At 39.8% G+C, this 19321-nt stretch overlaps 1 protein-coding gene across 1 annotated transcript in view; it reads right to left on the bottom strand.

The window, feature by feature from the left end:
* Window positions 1–9185, bottom strand: part of CTTNBP2 (cortactin binding protein 2) — a 199384-nt gene extending 190199 nt beyond the window's left edge. Inside the window, exon 1 of the mRNA XM_036761077.1 lies at window positions 9085–9185. Within this exon, the coding sequence (XP_036616972.1) occupies window positions 9085–9180 (96 nt within the window). The 5' untranslated portion in view covers window positions 9181–9185. The remainder of the gene's footprint in view (window positions 1–9084) is intronic.
* Between the last annotated feature and the right edge of the window lie 10136 nt (window positions 9186–19321).

The following is a 19321-nucleotide window of genomic DNA, read 5'->3' as shown; positions in this document are numbered from 1 at the left end:
AGAAATTGCCCACATTATTTTCTTCTGGCTGATTCAATGTTTTTATCTAAGGATATGTGGTTTTGCAGCAACTGGGGAGAACTGATGGGAAAAAGAGAAGAAAGCAATAGTGAGTCTTCTGAAATTTGTGGGCAAAGATCAAATTTTGAATACTCTGAATAAGGACAAACACTAACATCCTAAAATTCATCCTTCCAGTTGAGATCAAGAATACATTTTCTCAAGATTTACATTGTATCCAAGTACAGTGCTCTAGCAGAATTAATCTTTCAAGAAAAATGCAAGGGGAAAACAGTACTGAATATTTATTTCTAAAATGCTGGATCTTTCAAAGCACTTTCAAACCACACGATCCCTCTTCACATCAACACTGCTTCATTGGTTAATACTTCTATCCTCTGTTTTTTTAAGTTTAAGAAACTGGAGCACAAGAAAACTAACGACTTAATTGTTGATATACAGTTGAGTAAGGTAAAAGGCTGAATTAGAACCTATGTCTTCAGGGTTTACAGATTATTAGTTAGTCCATTCAAACTGTTACTGCTTCCTTTGTGTGAGGTAAGGTACAATTATCTATCTGCCTTGGTATAAAGCAAGAGCCTATGCAAACAGAGAGAACAGCATGGCAGTCTTCATAGTCTTCTAAGCCACACTCATAGTTTCATGGATCATTCTTAGAAGCATCTAAGTGGTCAACCTCTATTACTACAAACTGATGAAAACTGTGATTAGGAGTTAGTACAATCAACATAAGTTTACTGGTTAAAAGTAATGCATCTGAACATTTCAAGTTTGCCCATTTTAGTTCTTCTCTGATCTCCTTCTCTGAATCTCCTCTTTCTGATAAAATACATATACATACACAAATACATGGAGATGTACAATTTGCACTTATATTTAAGATGGCAAAGCAGCACATTATACGTAATCAGGACAAAATCATGAAGCAATAAAACTGACTAGGAAACAGAAAGCAACCAGAGCCTGCTACTGGTCCAATTAAATTTGACTAAGAGAAAACTAAAATGAAAACCAGAAAACAAGCAAATGATGGAGACAGTCTCAGATACATAACCACGGCTACTTACTCCTTTCTCCATAAGCTCATCACTCATTTAGAAAATGACACCTCATATAGTACAAAGCAAGGTTTCCTATTTTTATTTTTTGTCTTTCAATGTTACAAGAGCCCTGCAGAGGGTCTTTGTTTAAAATAATCTGCAGGAGCTAACAATCAGATGAAATAAATATTGTTTATTAAGAAGCTCAAATTGCATTTATAAATATTCTCTCCAAGATCCGGCTTGAGATGGCAAATCCCAACACTAATATTCAAAGTTGTAATGTGATACACAGAGAGATTAAATGATGTGCTTTCAGCTGGAACTCAGACCTTCTAAAGAAATTCTGCTGTTGTTTAAATACAACATTAAAATTTCAAAACAAAGGCACTCGGGAAACAAACATCCAGTTCTCACAGCAATATTAACTTGGCTATATTGCATTTGCTGGACGTAACATTTTAACTGGCACTTAGCCTACTGAATGGATGCAAATATTTAATACATTCAGTGTGAGCAAATAAAGAGAATTAAAAGGCTACCTACGGAAAATCACATGGCATTAAAATGGTTCTCAATATTTGTATGTATAAGTCTTACTAACATCAACAGTCATGTCAGGGTCACAATTATGACAGCGGAATGACTACTCTTAACACACTTTTTTAACTTATATCTCCAGTGCCTAGAGCATGGTAGGTACTTAATAAATAATCCTTGACTGATAGATTGTGCTACCTACTTTTTGGTGTAACTTTATAATACTCAGCAATAACAAAGTTATCTTTTCTGCTGTTGCCCATTTCCAAAAAAGTATCCAGTACTGGAAAAGTAATGTTATGTCAGCCTTGTTTAAGGTATTCAGTTAGAGAAATACAGATTCTGAACTAGTACTTGTGATAAGGAAGAAACAGGGAAACACATGAAGGAAAGCGTTATTCGAATTCTTCTTTGAGTGCATTTAATTATTTCAATTTGCCCCACTATGGATTAGAACATAGGATCATAGATCAAGTATTTCTGAAAGGGACCTCACAAGCCACCTAGTAATCCAACCTCCCTCAACTTACAGGGGAGACAAAGTGGTTAGGTGACTTCTACAAGGTTATATAGGTAGTAAGCCACAGAGATATTATTTGAACCCAGGTCTTCTGAATTCAGTCGATTCACAATCCAATCTTTCTACTGGACCACAATGTCTCCTGAATGATTCATACCAGTCTTTCCTGCCTTCTCTCCACCTCTCATTATTTTGTATTTTTCCCAAATCTCAACATCTCAGTGACAATCATGACCCACCAAAAGGCCTACCAAGACCGAAATGAGAGCTCAGGACCCTGGGGAGTCGATGTGGGAAGAGGGTGAAAAGGAAGAATTGTCATTCCCACATATCAATCCCTGTTCTTAATAAAAGGGGAAAACTGGTAGTCGTGTAAATGCAAACGAAAAGGGGGGCAGAAGGCAGACAGAAAGCAACCAAGTGAAAAGGGAAGAAATAAAGTTAGACATGGGAAAGGGGAAGTTTTAAATATAAGAGAGTCTCTTGGGGAAAGGCAGGGAAAGATCAATGAAGATGTTCACTGAATGAGCTGCAATGAGCTACAACGTTAACCCACTGGTCTACATTTCTCTTAATCTTAACGTACACATAAACACACAGTTAAACTAAGACGCTTCAGTAGGAATGCACAATCCCTGTTTTCTATGATCAGGTGCATTGCACTAATTCATCCAGTATTCATCCATTCTGTGCTTTTGTAGAACAGTGTGTACTTTTCAAATGGCTGATAAGGATCTTTGACTGTGAACCATATTCACTGTGGAAAATGAATTGGCCTCTACCAGGACTAAACCTTAGCTTCCATAGTACTATATCTACACAGCTGTATAGATACATAACCAGACCTATGACTGCATTGCTGTAGGGAGCTCCAGTGAAGAATTCCTTCAAACAATGCAGATCAACGCCTACCCTGCAATGTATAGTGGCAGGGGGGCGGGAGGGGTGGCATTGAGAGATTGAGTGACATGTAATTCCAGCTCTTTGACAATTTAGGGCAATAGCGGCAAACTCAAATAGAAAGGGATCCTGCTGGGCAGCATACTGACTTAGAAAACCACAAATTAACTTTATCTATGTTGTACTGCACTTTTACTTACTTTAGTAAGCATTTTCCAATTATATTTTAATCTGGTTTGGCTCCACTTGGAATTTTTGGGTAGCTTGTGGGCTGAAAGTCTGACACTTCTGGTTTAAGGTACAGGACAGTAGCATTTTTAACAAAACAGCAACACATAATACAGGGAATAACAATAAGGGGGAAGAGAATTAGCAATTTTTAAAAAAATTATTATCAGAGTGAAGGGGAAAGGTGACTGAGAAGATGTTGGTAAAGCTGACAGGTATGCCTACTACATTCTGACGTCCATAAAATCTTTATGAGAATGATTGGTGTCTCTACAAATGATATCCTTGTTTAAAATATGAGAAGGGAAGAAAGAGGCTTTTGCAAATAATTCTGTGCAGCAGACCACATGTTGCCAATCATTAAGTAGACTGGCAGGTGCAGAGAACACAAGATGTATTTATCATCTGCTGATTACAAAAAGCATTTGATTTGGTAGGGCAAAATATAGCCTGACAGCCCCTATTTCAACAAGGTGTCCTTCGTGCATATTTTGAGATGATACAAGAAGCCTTGATAGTTGCAACCACAGTGATAATTTTGCTCAGCGATGCCCTGATTATCCATGACAAACAAGTCAGAGATGAGGGACACACTAACACCTTTACATGCTCACCAAGGTTTACACTACTGTCATGGAGTTCATCCTGCAAAGGGTCCAAATAAAACAGATTTCCTCTAGATGGCAAGGCGTCATCCACATGCTACTGTTTGCAGATGATAGTGCACTGATGGCACCATCTCAGAAAACTATAGGTCTCCTCCTCAATAAGACCTATGATGATTCAAAAGAGATTAGTCTTGAAAGTCACACAATAAAAAACAAGCTGATAAAGAATATATATTGTCCAGATGAGGACAGGTGGTTAGCTGGACAGCCCACTGCATTAGCCCACGAATATATTAGGCAAGCATTGCAGCTCAGCAAGGAGCCAGGCCCAGGACAGAATACAAGGAAGAGTATGGCCTGAGCTGTATTTGAAAAATTAAGCAGCATTTTCAATGATCCCCTAAGAGGATCCATAACCTAAAAACTCATTTTTTAAAACACACTGATATTTCCCCCGTACTACTAGATGGCTTCAAATCAAGGATGGCTGAAGAATCAAAATGCAGAGTGTTTTAAAAGGCAGTGGAGAGATGAATGGTGGATATAAGTAGGCAAAAGCAACTTCAGATTACTTGAGGATATCAAAGAGCAATAAAGATGTAATCAGGGCGGTGTGATATTGGAAAAGGTGGGTCTGTCAAGTATGAAGAGTCAGGGGTGATGATAATATGTGGCCAGCCTAAGTGCTAGGCTAGTATTCATGAAATGTCAAAAATCAAGAGTAGGATGTTAATTAAATTTTTTACAGAGAATTTATAGGAGGGTACGGACAAAAATCACACAAGATTAAGAAAGCATTGAAGGGCTGTGATTTCTTCCTGTGGAGGAATTATTAGCAAGAGATCATGGAGGCACTAAGGTATGCATAAAGATACTTATGTAACCAAATTTTTAATGCTGGACTGGAGTTCTATTGTTTAAACTTCTCAGCAGATCATACATTTAGAGTGTTAAGGACAGTTCAGCTCATCTAGTCCAACACCCTTAAAGATGAGGATATTAGCCCGAAGCCATTAGACGACTTGCCTAAGGTCATACAGTTGATAAGTATCAGAGGTAAGATTTGAACCCATGTGTTCTCTGACTCTAATCCTCTAAACTCCAGCCCTCATTCCACTGCACCATGCTGCCTACCTACTGCCACTCTGTTATGCTGGTAAAGGTTATAGAGCTCGAAAACAATTCTGATCTGGGTTCAAGTTATACAAACTAAGGATACTTACAACATCCCAGACTTTCCACTAATTGTGTGACTTTGACCAAATTGGACACATAGGGCCTTAGTTTCCTTACCTATGCAATTATTTCTAAGACCTCTTCAAGCAGTAAAACATGACTATGTCAACTGAGCATTTCTCCTTTTCTCTAGCATACATGGTTCCAGATTACAGGTGTTTTCACTGACTATTTCCCATGCTTGGAAGGCTCTATTTCATCTCTACCACCTGGCTTCCTACAAGTCCCAGCAAAAATCCATTTTCTACAGGAATCCTAGGTGATTCCCTTAATTTTAGTGCCTTCCATTGCTGATTAATTCCAATTTATCCTGTATGCATCTTGTTTGTAGATAGTTTTTTGTATGAACAACTTGAGAGCAGGGACTGCCTTTTGTCATCTTGGTATCCCTAGACCTTCGCACAGTGCCTGGTATATAGTAGGCACTTAAATGTTTACTGCCTGAAAAGGAGATGATACATCCTGTAGAGCACTTTTCAAACTTTAAAATGCTATAGAAGTGTCAAGGATGATTATTAAAGAGAAAAATGTCAAACCTTTAAAAATGCTAAATACCATGCCTTTACCATCTTTGGGCAAGACTGTATGTCAGTAATTTCACAGCTTTTAATCCAGTATATCTTTGTTTTCCTCTTTGAAAAAAGAGTTAAGGCAAGGCATCCATCACATGCAGCTACTTCATAACTACATTTTTGCTGTATTTTGAAAGAAAATGGCTTAGCAATAATTTTCATTTCAGTTAAGACAGATCTTTTCATTGTTGGCTCTACCCCAAAACTCACCTGCAAGACATCAGGAAAATTTATAAAATGTGACAGCTTTTTTTTATTAATACTGTCATTGCAGGCACAAGTCATTCAGTGATATTTAGCACTTTTTAACGAAATCGCTGCCTAAGTTTTCCCCTGGCACTATCGCTATGACAACAAAGAACATACACTAAATCTTTTGCACACACACTGACTCCTGCATATGGTCCAGGAAAGCCCAGAATGATCTCTATCTTTCCTGCTTCTCAAATTCTTTGGTGATAATAAAAAAAGCATTTTTCCATGCTATCCTATACATTGGGAGTTATTTCCACTGTGGAATGATAATATGAATTCCCAGAATCACAATATTTGGCTAAGGAATTGAAAACACCACTAGACTCCTGGAATGGTTGACAGCACTTGATAATTGATACGATAGCACCAATAGTACTGACAGTCTTAATTGTTACCATCCCTTTCATTGCACTGGCTAGGCTTTTGGGATTTAAATAGCTAAACAAAACTTTCACAACCTGAATTAAAAACACTCCCCTGAAAATCATATTAAACTGAAAAACTATAAATTCAACTTGTTTCCAGGCAACCATCCAAATAGATCAACTTTCAGAAAAAAACCCAACTTCCAAAAAATAACCTAATTTGCTTTTAAGGATCATTTAAATCATCATTAGTAAAAGAAAAACACACCCAATTTGAAATAGAATGAAGCTATGTTTAAAAAAAAGATATAAAAAGCCATACTTTCCAAAATAAACAGAATTCAAAACGTAGCAAGAAGGACTCAATCAGCCAAGAATATGTAGGAGTGTGAAAATATCTCTTGCTTTTAAACACTGGGTGATAAATTGCATTTGTGTGAAAATATCACCTCTCCAGCTCCTCTTACTTTAATTTAAAATTAGCCTTCAGGGCATCAACTAAACTGACAAAGGCGAGTGGCTGACATAATAAGTAAACAAACCTTAAAAAAAACATTTTAAAGGAAAAAAGCTTTCCCAGCTATTAAAAAAAATGAAAGGGTTACTTAAAAGATAAGCTGTAAAACGCTAAAAGATTAATCTCACCAAAATATATCTAGTCTAAAGGAATCTCTGGAAACAAAAAGCAGGTTAAGATTTTCTCTGGCTAGCCTCAAGATTAAACCTCAATCACACACACACACACACACACACACCGACTCCTGGGATTTTATGAATTACTAAACAATAAAAAAAAGAGAACTAATATCACCATCACAAAAATCAACCTAACAATCCCCATCTGGATATATGGCCTAAACAAATATATAAATCAGATAGAGTCCATAAATCAATTGTTTATATTTTGCTTTATGTTCAGTAGGTGATTAAAGTCCTGAGGGTCATAACAAAGAAGCCCATTCTAAGTATGCAATGACACCTACAAAGTAAACCTTTTTTTTTTTTTTAAGAAAAAGAAAAAAAATCGTTTTCACCTTCACTACCTCACCTTATCCATCATCCCACCAGGAAGATTCCCGGTCATTTTCAGTAACACATAATTGCTTTCTGGCTTAATAGTGGTCTCGATTGTGTTTCACAAGGGGCTACTGGTTTTCTTTCCACATCATGAACTGGACTATTTCATTTGCGATCTTAATGCCTTTTAAAAAAGATTCCAATGTCAATAAAAGGATTCTTCTAAAAACCTAGAAACCAAAATCTAGCTATCACAGAAGTAGAAATCAATAGCTCTCCTACTCCTCTCGTGAATCCTCACTTCTCTTGTATATTTCTCATTTCTGTCCTTGTTAGGACCATGCCCGCACTACCTCCCTGGCCCCAGCTACCCCCACCCACCCCTTCCTTCTTCCCTCCCTACACCAGTGGTAAGGTTCTCAGGGAGTGAAACAACATTAAGCAGGCTAGCTAGGGAAAGTTGAAAAGATTTTAGCTGTTTACTCTTGGCTCTGTCCCCTGTTTCTGACTGAAATGTAAGCTCAGTTTAAGCAGTAAGAATCAAGAAGGAAGAGTGTATGGTACAAGACGGAAGAGTTGACAGAAATTCTCATTTCCTTCCCTTCCTCAGAACCCCACACTGGAAATAACTAAAGTAAGAGAGAGGCCAAAGGCAGGCAGGCAGAGCCGTCCTCTTTTTTTTTTTTTTAAACAGACTCCACGCTGCTCTAAACAGCCAGGCTGTTTCTTAAATATTGAAAACATTTTCCACCTATTACGTGGAGTTCAGCTCTATTCAACAGCAGGGGCTTGTCACCTGCTCTGATTTCCACCCACAAGGTAAAAAGATGCAGGCGGGGGGGGGAGGGGAGGAGGAGGAGAGGGGCACATAGAAAAAAGAAAGCGATTTAATGTCAAAACCTCGTCCTGAACCGGTCTCTGTTGGTCTCCCTCCTCTCCCCCCACCCCCCGCCCAGCTTCTGTCATCATAACCCTAAAAAGGGGGAACAGGGAGGCGTGAGGAGGGGGTTTCAAGGAGTCAAAGGAAGTGCCAATGCCCGGTCACTGGCAGCCCCGAGCCCAACCCACCCGTGGATTTCTGTGGTGACTTTCCCCAGAGGCATCCCCAAGCATCCTCAAATACACAATAGGCAGCTGCACACCTGTCCTATACCTAACCAAAGATCATCCTCTTCCCCATCCCCTTTCCCGTAGATTTCTTAGATCCCTGGCCAGGTGACAAGCGCCCAGCACTAAGGCTCACCCATACACATACATATATACACACATACACACACACACACACACACACACACACACACACACACACACACACACACACCACAAACACGCGCTACAGAGATGCAAACAATAGGGGGTCAAGTTCGCTGGGAAACATCACAATTCACCCTCGGCCAAACCAGCAGGGGTTGGGGCTAGTAGGAAGGGTTGGGGAAAGAGGAGGAGGGCGTGCAAAGAGGGTGGGACCGGGAAAAGCAAGCTCAGGGAAAGGGAGCGGGCTGCTAGAGAGGCGGGCTCCAGAGAGGTGCCCCGCAGGAAAGGCTTGCCAAGGAAGGCAGAAGGAAAGGACTGGGTGCTTTCCAGCTGTAGGGGAAGATAGGGGGCAACCCCCGGCCACCTCCCGCCCCACCCCTCCAGTTGCAGGGGTGTGGCGCGGGGGACGAAAGGTATTCCCGGGAGGGAAGAAGGTTGCAGAGCCTGGTGGACCGCGGAACCCGCCACCTTAAGCCCCAGCACCCCGAACCACCGCCTGCAACGCGCCGGCCCCAAGAGCTTGGTTACCGCCGCCGCCGCCGCCGCTGCCGCTGCCGGGGCTCCCGCCGGGTCCTCCGGGGTGCGGGAGAAGTCGGGCTCGCAGCTGGCCCCGTCCGTCGCCATCTTCCTGCTCTAGCGGATCCGAATGCGAGCACCGAGCTGCAGCTCCCCAGCTCAGCCCCCTCGCTCTGCACGGGAGGCGCTTAACCCCCTGCGCGCCGGAGAGCCGGGCACACTGCCTAGTCAAGAGGAGAGGAAGGAGTCGGGAGCGCCGCGCTCTGCACACCTCCCCAGCTCCGAACCCCCAGCCCGCAAAGCACAGCACACTCCTCCCCTCGCCTGCCCGCCCCCGCCGCGCTTTAACCCGCTGCGCGCTGGAGCCCAGCCCAGCGCGGCGCCCCGGTGCCAGGGAGGGGCCCTCGGCAGGACGCCGGCGGGCACCCCCGCTTTCTGGTGCTGCAAGCCTCACTTCTTTCCGGCTCCAGGAACCCACGCCGCCAGGCGTCCGGGTGGAAGGGTCTCCGTGGAGGGTGGGTGACCTTGATCGTATACCCGCCTCCTCAGTTTGAAAGACAACCCAAGTCTTTCCACAGCACACCCCCACTCCTTTCTCTTTGCAGTGAAATAGACTAAAGATAAGCCGGGCTCTGGGGTTTGGGGTTTGGACCCTAGGCAGATGCGGGAATCTGAGGCACCGAACAAAAACTGTCAATACACCTCTACGAGACAACCGTACAGAGGTAAAACTCAACCTCAGGTCTCCCAAATCTTAACTCTGAGCTAGGTCAAGAGTAATTGCCTTCCCTCCCCAGCTGGGCACTACACAAAAGATAAAGCATTGTTTTCATCTTCGGAAATTTCCTCGTAAACCTCTGACAAAAGTCACTTGTCAAACCCCGTATCTCTCAAACGATCGACTCTTTCCCTCCTCCAAATGACCACCGATTCTAAACAGAAGATTTTCTTTCCTGGTCTCCTATTCATAATATCGGGATTTAAAGCTGTAAGGACCGTCAGAGAGCATCTATTCCAACACCCTCATTTTACAGGGCCCAGAGATGCAGTGACTTGTCCAAGGTCACACTGGTAGTAAATGAAGAAAAATTGGAACCATGGTCCTTAGACTTTAAATCCAGGACTGCATTGATTAGCCATTCCTCTGCTGCCCATCCCACTTCCTTCTTGACCGTGCCGTAGTCACTCAGACTTTAGAGAGAGCTTCAGACCGAGCACTCGAACTAACTTATGTGTCCTTGGACAAACACTTCCCTGGATCTGTTTCCTCATCTGAAAAATGACCTCTAAAATCTTTTCCATTTCTATCATTCTGCAGTGAGTAGAGTGCTAGATTTGATGCCAAGAACATCTGGGTTCTGGTTCTGCCTCAGACACTTACTAGTTTCTACTACACTTTTGCTTGCTAGTTTTTGGCCTCTATTTTCCCAATTGTAAAATGGGATAATAATATTGTGGGGTGTGACCATCAGTGCTGGTTAAATAGAAAATGAGATAATTAGCTTTCTAAACCTTACTGTGTTATATGAATGTTAATTTTTGGTTTTGTTTTTTTTTTTTAACGATGAGGGTGATTCTAGACCTAGCCAAGGAGTCCTCCTATGGGGACAAGACAGTGGTTTACCTCACTTCTTAAACATTTCTTAGAGTAAGTGTGATATTGTGGGAAGAGCTCTAAATCTGGAGTCAGAAAATTTGGATTCTAATCCCAGTTCTGCTTCGTAGTAAACTGAGTGATCTTGGGCAAGTCACAACCTGTACTGCCCTCAATTTTCTTATCTACAGAATTAAGAGATTTAGCCTCTCTATAACTATGCTCCTATTGACTTTCCCTGGGGATGATGGTGTACCTTTTTAACACTCCAGTCAACCAACCAATTAACAGACATCTATGAAGCTCCAATCTTGTGCCAGGTACTAGTCTCTCTATTCGGATCACTAAATGAGTAGCCCTGAAAAAAGCCTGGGGAATTAACTTTGTAGTCTGAAATACTAACAATTTGGGGGGGAGATAATTTTTATGAAATTTTTCTAATGTGAATTTACAAAATATTTTTAAAAGATCACTTTTTTCTATATAATTCACAAGGGATCTTGCGTAACATTGGAGAGTTTGCCCCATACTCCTTTGTCCCCATCCACACCTGATTCAGTTCATGCCCTTTCCTGCCAACTACCATGTCATGCAAATCTATCCCTTTATCAGGACCATCTGGTACAAACCCTTCCAGAATTGCTAGATATCCTAAAAACATGTTGAAAGCATGAAATCAAATGCAAGCATCCAAGCTGTGTCTCAGTAAAGTAGCAATGAACTAGTATTTATTGACTCCTTAGGAAAAAAATAGACTTGAAATTCTAAGAGATCATTAGATTATAATTTCCAACCCTGGGCTCTGACTAACTGGGACCAGTGTTCCTTTTTTAGACAGGTACATATCCATATTGGGACTTCTAATTATAGGTTCTTCACACTCTAATCACTCAATTTACAAATTGGGCCCAAATCTGACACAAACCAGGGCAGGGAAAAATCTATCCTGTAGGGTCTTGAACTGGAGTTGATTCATTGCCTAAGAAATGTTAACTCTTTAATTTCAACCTTCTGGAAGATTCTCAAACCAAATTTCAGGGCTAATGATCAGTCAAATGGTCTGGGTACTTTCTTAGAGAAGAGATTGAGGCATAATTAATTCTTGAATAAACACAAATTATTTTTCTTTGAGGCATTAGCTCTGTGGATTTACCATCTCTATTTCTCAAGAAAAAAAATCTGCTTCTGAAATTGATGCCTTCCCCTAGAATCCTGCTGACAAAATAATACAACAGTACCTAATAAGTAAAAGTAATATACTGAAGAACTTGGAATTAAGAGAAATGAAAGAAGTTTCCTCTGTCTTTTCAAGAAACATTCTGTTGCAAAACAAAGCAGTGAGTTTTCTTGTATTGCTGTTGGATTATAATCCAGAGAGTTAACTGTCTCACTGCTGAAATGGAAAACCTTCAATGAGAAGTTAAGAACTAGAGATAGCCTAATGTTGTGACATGGTTTCTTCAGGAAGTAGCATCTGAAGAGTTTATGTTGTTATTGAGACTAAATGTTTTCAGGTTCACTGGTGACCCTGATGATAATGTTCACTGTCATGGATCAGACTCATTAGCTCTAAGGCTGTAAAAACAGAATCGTCCCCAAAATGATAGTTCAAAAGGCTTAACTTGATCAGAGGAGAGGAGAGGACTTACAAATAAAGGTAATTTCACTTCTAAAATCCCACTTGTACACTGGTTACTTGACAACTTTTTTGCTCTGCTTTAACCTTCCTGTTCTTGAGATTTAAAGTATTTTGCAAGGATTTTGCTCTGTTCACCCAGTAGTCAGACCACTATGAGTTAAGTCCCTTCCTACTAAAATGGCCTAGACAGTGCAGCATCACCACTAGGACGCTAGCTAGTTTGAACTCTCTTCTGAGAATCAGCTTGTGTGGAGACTGAAAATTAACCCTTTCTCAGAGTCTTTGCACAAAGCGCAACTTCCATTAACGTGAGGTAGCACAGAACCAAAAACAACAGCTACCAGCCAGTTCTGTAAATTAAATCGTCTGAAGCTTCATTAAATACTTAAATAGAAAATTCATCCCAATGATAAGGAAGTAAATTTTCCATTGGCAAATTTGGAAAGATAGCAGGGCAAAGATGGAGGGGGAGGAGAAGGCAATGAATAAGAATGAATCTTATTTTTAAATCAGTTATATTTAACATTTAAATGGCAAGATCATGAATTCTATTTATCATACTGGAAAACCAACTAATCTTTCTTGTATGTGAATCCTAACATGACTGGGATTTGTTGTTTGGATTTGTTTTTGCAGTAGTGATGAGTTTCTATTGAGCCAGTCCTCCTTTTGACCTGTGAGATTACAGGCTGGAATCAAGAATTCAGTCTGTGACTGAGGAAGTTTTTTTTTGTTATTTTTCCCTGAACCTATAACCTTGGCCTAATTGCATTATTCTCCAACTAAATGAGCTGAACAACCCAGATAGTTCTATATTATGAAGCCATTAGGATTCTTAATATCCTATGCTGAGATAAAGACCTTCCACTGATCTTCGAGTAGTTTTCCTCCCTGCATAAAGAAGACTGTAATCATTGTGGTCTCTGCTACACTAAATTGGGGGAGGGGAGGTACTGTTAGCTCTATAGATCAAACTATTTTTTACCCAGGCTTTGTGCTTGTCAAAGGACAAAATTACCGATTATCAAATCAACTCTGGCTGAATCATCAAGGCTTTAGTAATAAAATTTAGAAAGTACCAGATCACTGTCATTCCTCTCTACTCCCTGGCATCTGACATGATAGAGCCCCACTCCTTTTCTCACAAACACTAAAAAAGAAAGCATCAGAGACCTGAGCTCCTTAGATCTGCTTTATGAAAGCAAAACCCAAAGCCCTAGGAATTAACACACATATATTTATACATACACACATTTCTCTTAGTAGAAAATATAAAGTTCCTTCCCCCACTTTCATTTTTATGACACGTCATAATTCTATAATAGTCAACCATTGGTTATCCACATATGGTTTAGATGTTTGGTAAATTTTACTTAGTAAATTTGTAAGTCCTGTCTCATTTACCCTTGCTACCCAGTATGGTATGGTTTGGGGAAAGTCTTCCACAACAAATATGGTTGGGTGTATTCACAGGGAATACAAAATACTCTTAATATTAGCTTAAGCAAAACATAATTGGAAAAGTAAATCCCCAGCATACAATGCAAGCCAGAGTTAATTACAAATGACTTTTGGATGATCTATTATTTTCGCCAATGCTGCTTTCTGTTCAATTGTCAAAATGGTGGACAAGAAGAACACAGTGTCACATGTACTCTGATACAGTGATAGAACTGCTTCCATGGTCTGTCCATTCTTTTTCTCTTTTAATAGATTTTTATTGGTAGCTTTTGTTTTAAATTACCTAGATTTCCTATGTATTTGTCTCCTTCCTCCCCCTAGAAGGTCATCCTGAATAACAAAGAATTTCATTAAAAAAGAAAATAAAAAGATGAAAAAAATTGGCAAAACCATCAATACATTAAAAATGCTGAACTTATATTAATGTTGTGGGATATCTTCTCTTAGCTCTTCTTTGGAACCAAGCTTGTTCTTTCTCATTTCACACCATTCATTTTCACCTGTTTTATAGTAGTATTTTTTTCCATTTTCATTGTTGCAATCATTGTGTATAATAAAATATAAAATATAAAAATTTGCTTCCCTGGCTGTTTTTACTTTACCTTGCATCAGTTCATCTAAGTCTTTCCACGTTTCTCTGTACTCATCATGTCCTTTCTTTTAGCTTAGTAATACCTCATGTACCATAATTTGTTTAGCCTTTCCTAAATCAGTTAGTACCTACTTTGGTACCATAAAGAATGCTGCTATAAATATCTGGGGGTATATGGAGCTTTTCTTTTTGTCAGCGACCTCCTTGAGGTGTGTGCTTAGGCATAAAATCGATAGGTTAAAGGATATAGACTTTTTAGCTCCTTTGTATGTATAATTTCAAATTGTTTTCCAAAATAGTTATACTAATTCGCATTTCCACCAATAATATGTTATTATGCCAGTCTTTCCACAACCCATCCAATATTGCCTATTTCTATTTTTTATCACCTGTGCCAATATTCTGGGTGTGGGTGTGGCCATTCCTACCAGAGAAACAGTTAGCATGTTGAAAAACTATTGTAACGGGGTAGAAGGATCAGAGTACGTGGCCCACTCACATGACTTTGCCACATCTGGTGACCCAAATGTTCTGGCCCCTTCATCCTTGTTACATAATCAAGTTCATAACACATTGGAGAATTTGGGGGCATTGCCTAATCTGGGAATGCCTAGATTCCCTGCTCAAACACCCTACTTGCAATTTTATGTGTCCCACAACATTTCTGGGATTTTATTAATAGAAAAGTCTTTCCTATGGTCCCGAATACATTGGTTTGTTCAATGTCATCATGCACATTTTCTGAATTGTATTCTAATGCTTTTTTGGTTTTCTCTATTTAAGTTGTTTAAAAGTAATAGACCACAAGGGATATTTATTTTAATGTGAGACAAGTACAATCTTGAACTTAAAAAATAAATATAAAAATTTAACACAGTAGTCTGGCCCAGAATTGTCTCTCATCCACCTGAATTTGAAATTAATCTACATCGCTTCATTTATTTGGGTCTGTTTAGCAATCCAACAGACCTGCAGTATGTTAGTTGCTAGGCAACTACTAAAGCAATGGTGTTTATACCATTAGACATTAATTATACCTTTTTTTCCTTAGAAAGTTTAAAAACTATATAAATAGGTCATAAGATAAGGCATTCTTCCTCCTTGGTGAGACAGTTCAGTCTTTTAAAAAAATGTCAGATACCAAGATTTTGCCTTTCAGGTTAAAAGATATATATTTTTTTAATTACAAGAGGAAGTATAATGTTTGAGGAGTTAGTGAGGAAAACTAGAACTGGGCCCTTCAATCTCAATGGCCAAGCAGACAGTCTTTAAGATTGTCTCACTGAGGATTTATTTCTATTACAACTGAAAGGAGATTGGCCATAAATGTGTGTCCCTCCAGTCTAAAATTGTGAAATAAAGTTAATGTATCAGCATCAACCAGCCCAACACAAGCAATAACAATACATCAGAAACCACCTCTCAAAGCCTGACATGCCTCTGTTCCACTTGAGCCCACTTATTATCATTTTACATAACCCCAAACTTCACCTGTGACAAATTCTTTTATAAGGGCCAGAACATTTTGGTGTCAGTTCGATAAAACTGCAATCATTTAATATCAACTAGAAATTCTGATTCTTGCTTCAAATATCACTCTAAAATATCACAGGCAGCACATTATATGAATCAATTTGCCAGTTAGATATACACTTTACTCTCATCTTCTCACTTTAGCTGCCCATTTTATACATTCAAGAATTCTGCAAAACAAAGACTTGAACAGCCTCAAAGGATTAATTTCCTTTTTATGATTAGAAAATAGAAAGAAGTGTGATGGCTTCTGTTATGTCATTTTCATTCTGAGCAAGATCAAGTTGCTTACTGAGGAACTAGTATCAAAATGTTTGTGGCAAATTAATTTTATGGTTAATATTAAGAAGTCTGCCCTGTACTATGATACTCTGGCATTACTGAGGACATATATAACTTTTTGTTCAAATAGTTTTGTGTTGAGCTCACATTATTTTTCACTCCCTACGGGAGAACTACCAGCCAGAATCATAGCTACATATCAGTCATCATTTTCAGCACAGTTATGTTCTTCCTAATTGTGGTGCCACAGGCCTGGACTTAGTGAGACGGGAAGTCAGGACACTTCCCTAATAACTTCTGCCTTCCAACAACCATTCAACTAATAAGCATTTACTAAGTATTAAGTACCCACTATGTGCTAGTCACTTTTCAAAGTGCTAGAGATACAAAGACAAAAATAGATATTCCATGTGTTTAGATTGTAGCATGCATGACAAGGAGGGATAATGTAACAAGACTGGAAATGTAGGAGCAGAGTTGTAAACGCCAAACCTCTAGAGTAGTTCACATCTGATCCTAGAAGGAAGATGAAGCCCCTAAAGTTTATTGAGTAGGCAGAAAGGCATGGAGAGACTTGAACTTTGGGAAGATCACTTTGGCAGTGATCTGGAGGATGGGCTGGAACAGGAGAGACTTAAGGCAAGGAGAGCAAACAGGAAGCTACAGCAATAGCCCAGGTGAGAGGTGCCTTTATTGATACTTGTCTTCTTGTGGCACTTGACTCCAGGACCTTGATTGTTCCTAGATCTGCCCTCTAGGTCAAAGTTTGATCCCTCTTCCACATTTCAACCTTTACTATCACCTTCCCATCCTACACCTGTCTTCTCTTCTCCCATTCCTTCAACTGATCCTCAGGTGAGATGACCTTAAGAGTTCACTATTCAGATTGCTCTCTTCTGGATGTTCTCCATCTTAGCAACATCCTTCCTAAAATGTGGTGCCCAGAATGAAACCCAATAAATCAGATGTAATTTGACCAAGAAATAGTGCAGTGGGACTCTTACGTCGCACCCCCCTTGCTCTGGACACCAGGTCTTTCTTAATGTAGACTAAGATGTTAATAGCTTTTGTAGCTGCCATATTACATTGTTGACTCATATTGAATATGCAGTCCAGCAACAGCCCTAGACCTTTTTTCTTTTTTTTCCTTTTTTTTGCAGGGAGGAAGGCAGGGCAATTGGGGTTAAGTGACTTGCCCAAGGTCACGCAGCTAGTAAGTGTGTCAAGTGTCTGAGGCCGAATTTGAACTCAGGTCCTCCTGACTCCAGGGACTGTGCTCTACTCACTGCACCAACTAGCTGTCCCTTCTAGACCCTTTTTCAAATGAATTACTGTATAGCCATATTCCAATCCTGCCCCTCAAATAAGCTGATTTTGAAGCTAAGTGTAAGACTTTACCTTTATAGCCATTTTATTGGATGCTATTACATTTATTCCAATTAATCAATAAGCATTTATTTATGCTTACTCCCTGTGGATTGTTTTTTAGATCCTGACTTTGTAATCCAAAGTTAGCAATTCCTTCCATAAACTTGATACTTATATTTATAGCTTTATCCACAAAAGCACATATCCCTAGGGAAGTCTACTGGAAACTTCCTAAATTGACATAGAATTCTTTGTTGAGCTCAATTGTTCCAACAATCCCAAATCTACCAAACTGTATGATTTTCTAGATCACATCTTTCATCTTTTGCACAAGAATAGCACTTTAAAAAAAACCCTAGTCAAGCACTTTGCTAAAATCTGGGTAAGCTACAAAGTGTTCCCACAATCTACCAGCACAATCACCCTATTAAAAAAGGAAATGAGATCATTCTGGCATGATCTATTCTTGATGAAGCCATGCTAGCTCTCTGTGATCACCACTTTCTTTTCTAGACGTTCACTAATCAGGCCTTTCATGCTGTTCTCTAGAATTTTCCCCTCCCAATCAAGGTCAAATTCACTGGCCTATAGTTTTTAGAGTCCTTTCTCTTCCTTTTTCTTCTTAAATTAAGATAACATTTGTCCTCAATTCCATAATTCTATCTTTTTTTCCAGAAAAAGTTGGGAAGCTGACTTATTTATCAGTATTAAGCTTATTTCTTGGTGATCCACACATAGCATGTTGAAGGGTGAGGGAGGAGAATGAATCAATGGATCAGTTAATTATGCTCACTTTACTTAAAGTAACTAACAACATTCTCTAGACCTGGTATCTTTATCAAGTGAGAAAGGTCTTGATTGAAACAATTAATTAATCAATCAGGGATATGAAGCTATGTGCAAAAAGTCTTTGGAAGCCATTGGATGGAATTGGATTGGAAATGGAATCAAGGTGTACAGGGGTTATTTTGGGATCAGCTAAAGAAACTCATCCAGTGAGGATAAAATAACAATCCATTTCAGAACTGCTTTGCTGGCATCCTAGCAGTGTCCCAGGAATGGCATCAATAGATTTGACTTCTAATGCAGCAGTGCTTACATTGGGAGCCAAAGACAAACAGACACACTGGAGAAAGGCAGTTTCAAGACTCTACAAGGAGCCCAGGAGAGAAGATATGCTATGCCTAAGGAGAGCTTCATGAGTACCTCACAATGAGGAGAAAGGGGCTTCCAACATCCAGGGTCTGTCAGTTGCCCCTTTGCCACATGTGGTCTCTAAGCTTGAACCTACTTTGTCCTAGACTTTGTATATACTGTAGAAGAGTAAGTCACAGAGTTTGGGAGGGGCAGAGGGAGGATGTTTTTGTATCAACTGTTCTTCCTTAATAAGTACCCCCTTCTCAAAGCTTATTAAGTACATTTAACTAATTAACTGGTAATCATGGGCGTTGAGGTGAAAAACACACCTCATGAGCTACAGTAGTAGGAACCCCTCTCCTACCTCTTAGAGTCCCCTAAGACTTGAAGGAGAGAAGTAGCTACCAGACCTCCAAGGACCTAATCTGCCAGTTTCTGGGAGGTGGGGGTAGAAATTGACTACATACTCCATACTTTAGACCTTTACTATTTTAGGATCCTAGATTTAGAGGAGGAAGGGAATTTAGAGGCCACCAATTTCCACCCCTTCATTTTTCAGATGAGAAAAGTGAGAGAAGTTAAGTGACCTGCCCAGAGTCATACAAGTACTTCCTACAGGATTTGTGCTAAGAACATTTCTGTC

Source organism: Trichosurus vulpecula, chromosome 5 (assembly GCF_011100635.1).
Source record: "Trichosurus vulpecula isolate mTriVul1 chromosome 5, mTriVul1.pri, whole genome shotgun sequence".
Lineage (NCBI taxonomy): Eukaryota > Metazoa > Chordata > Mammalia > Diprotodontia > Phalangeridae > Trichosurus > Trichosurus vulpecula.
This window is presented reverse-complemented; position numbering and strand designations above follow the sequence as displayed.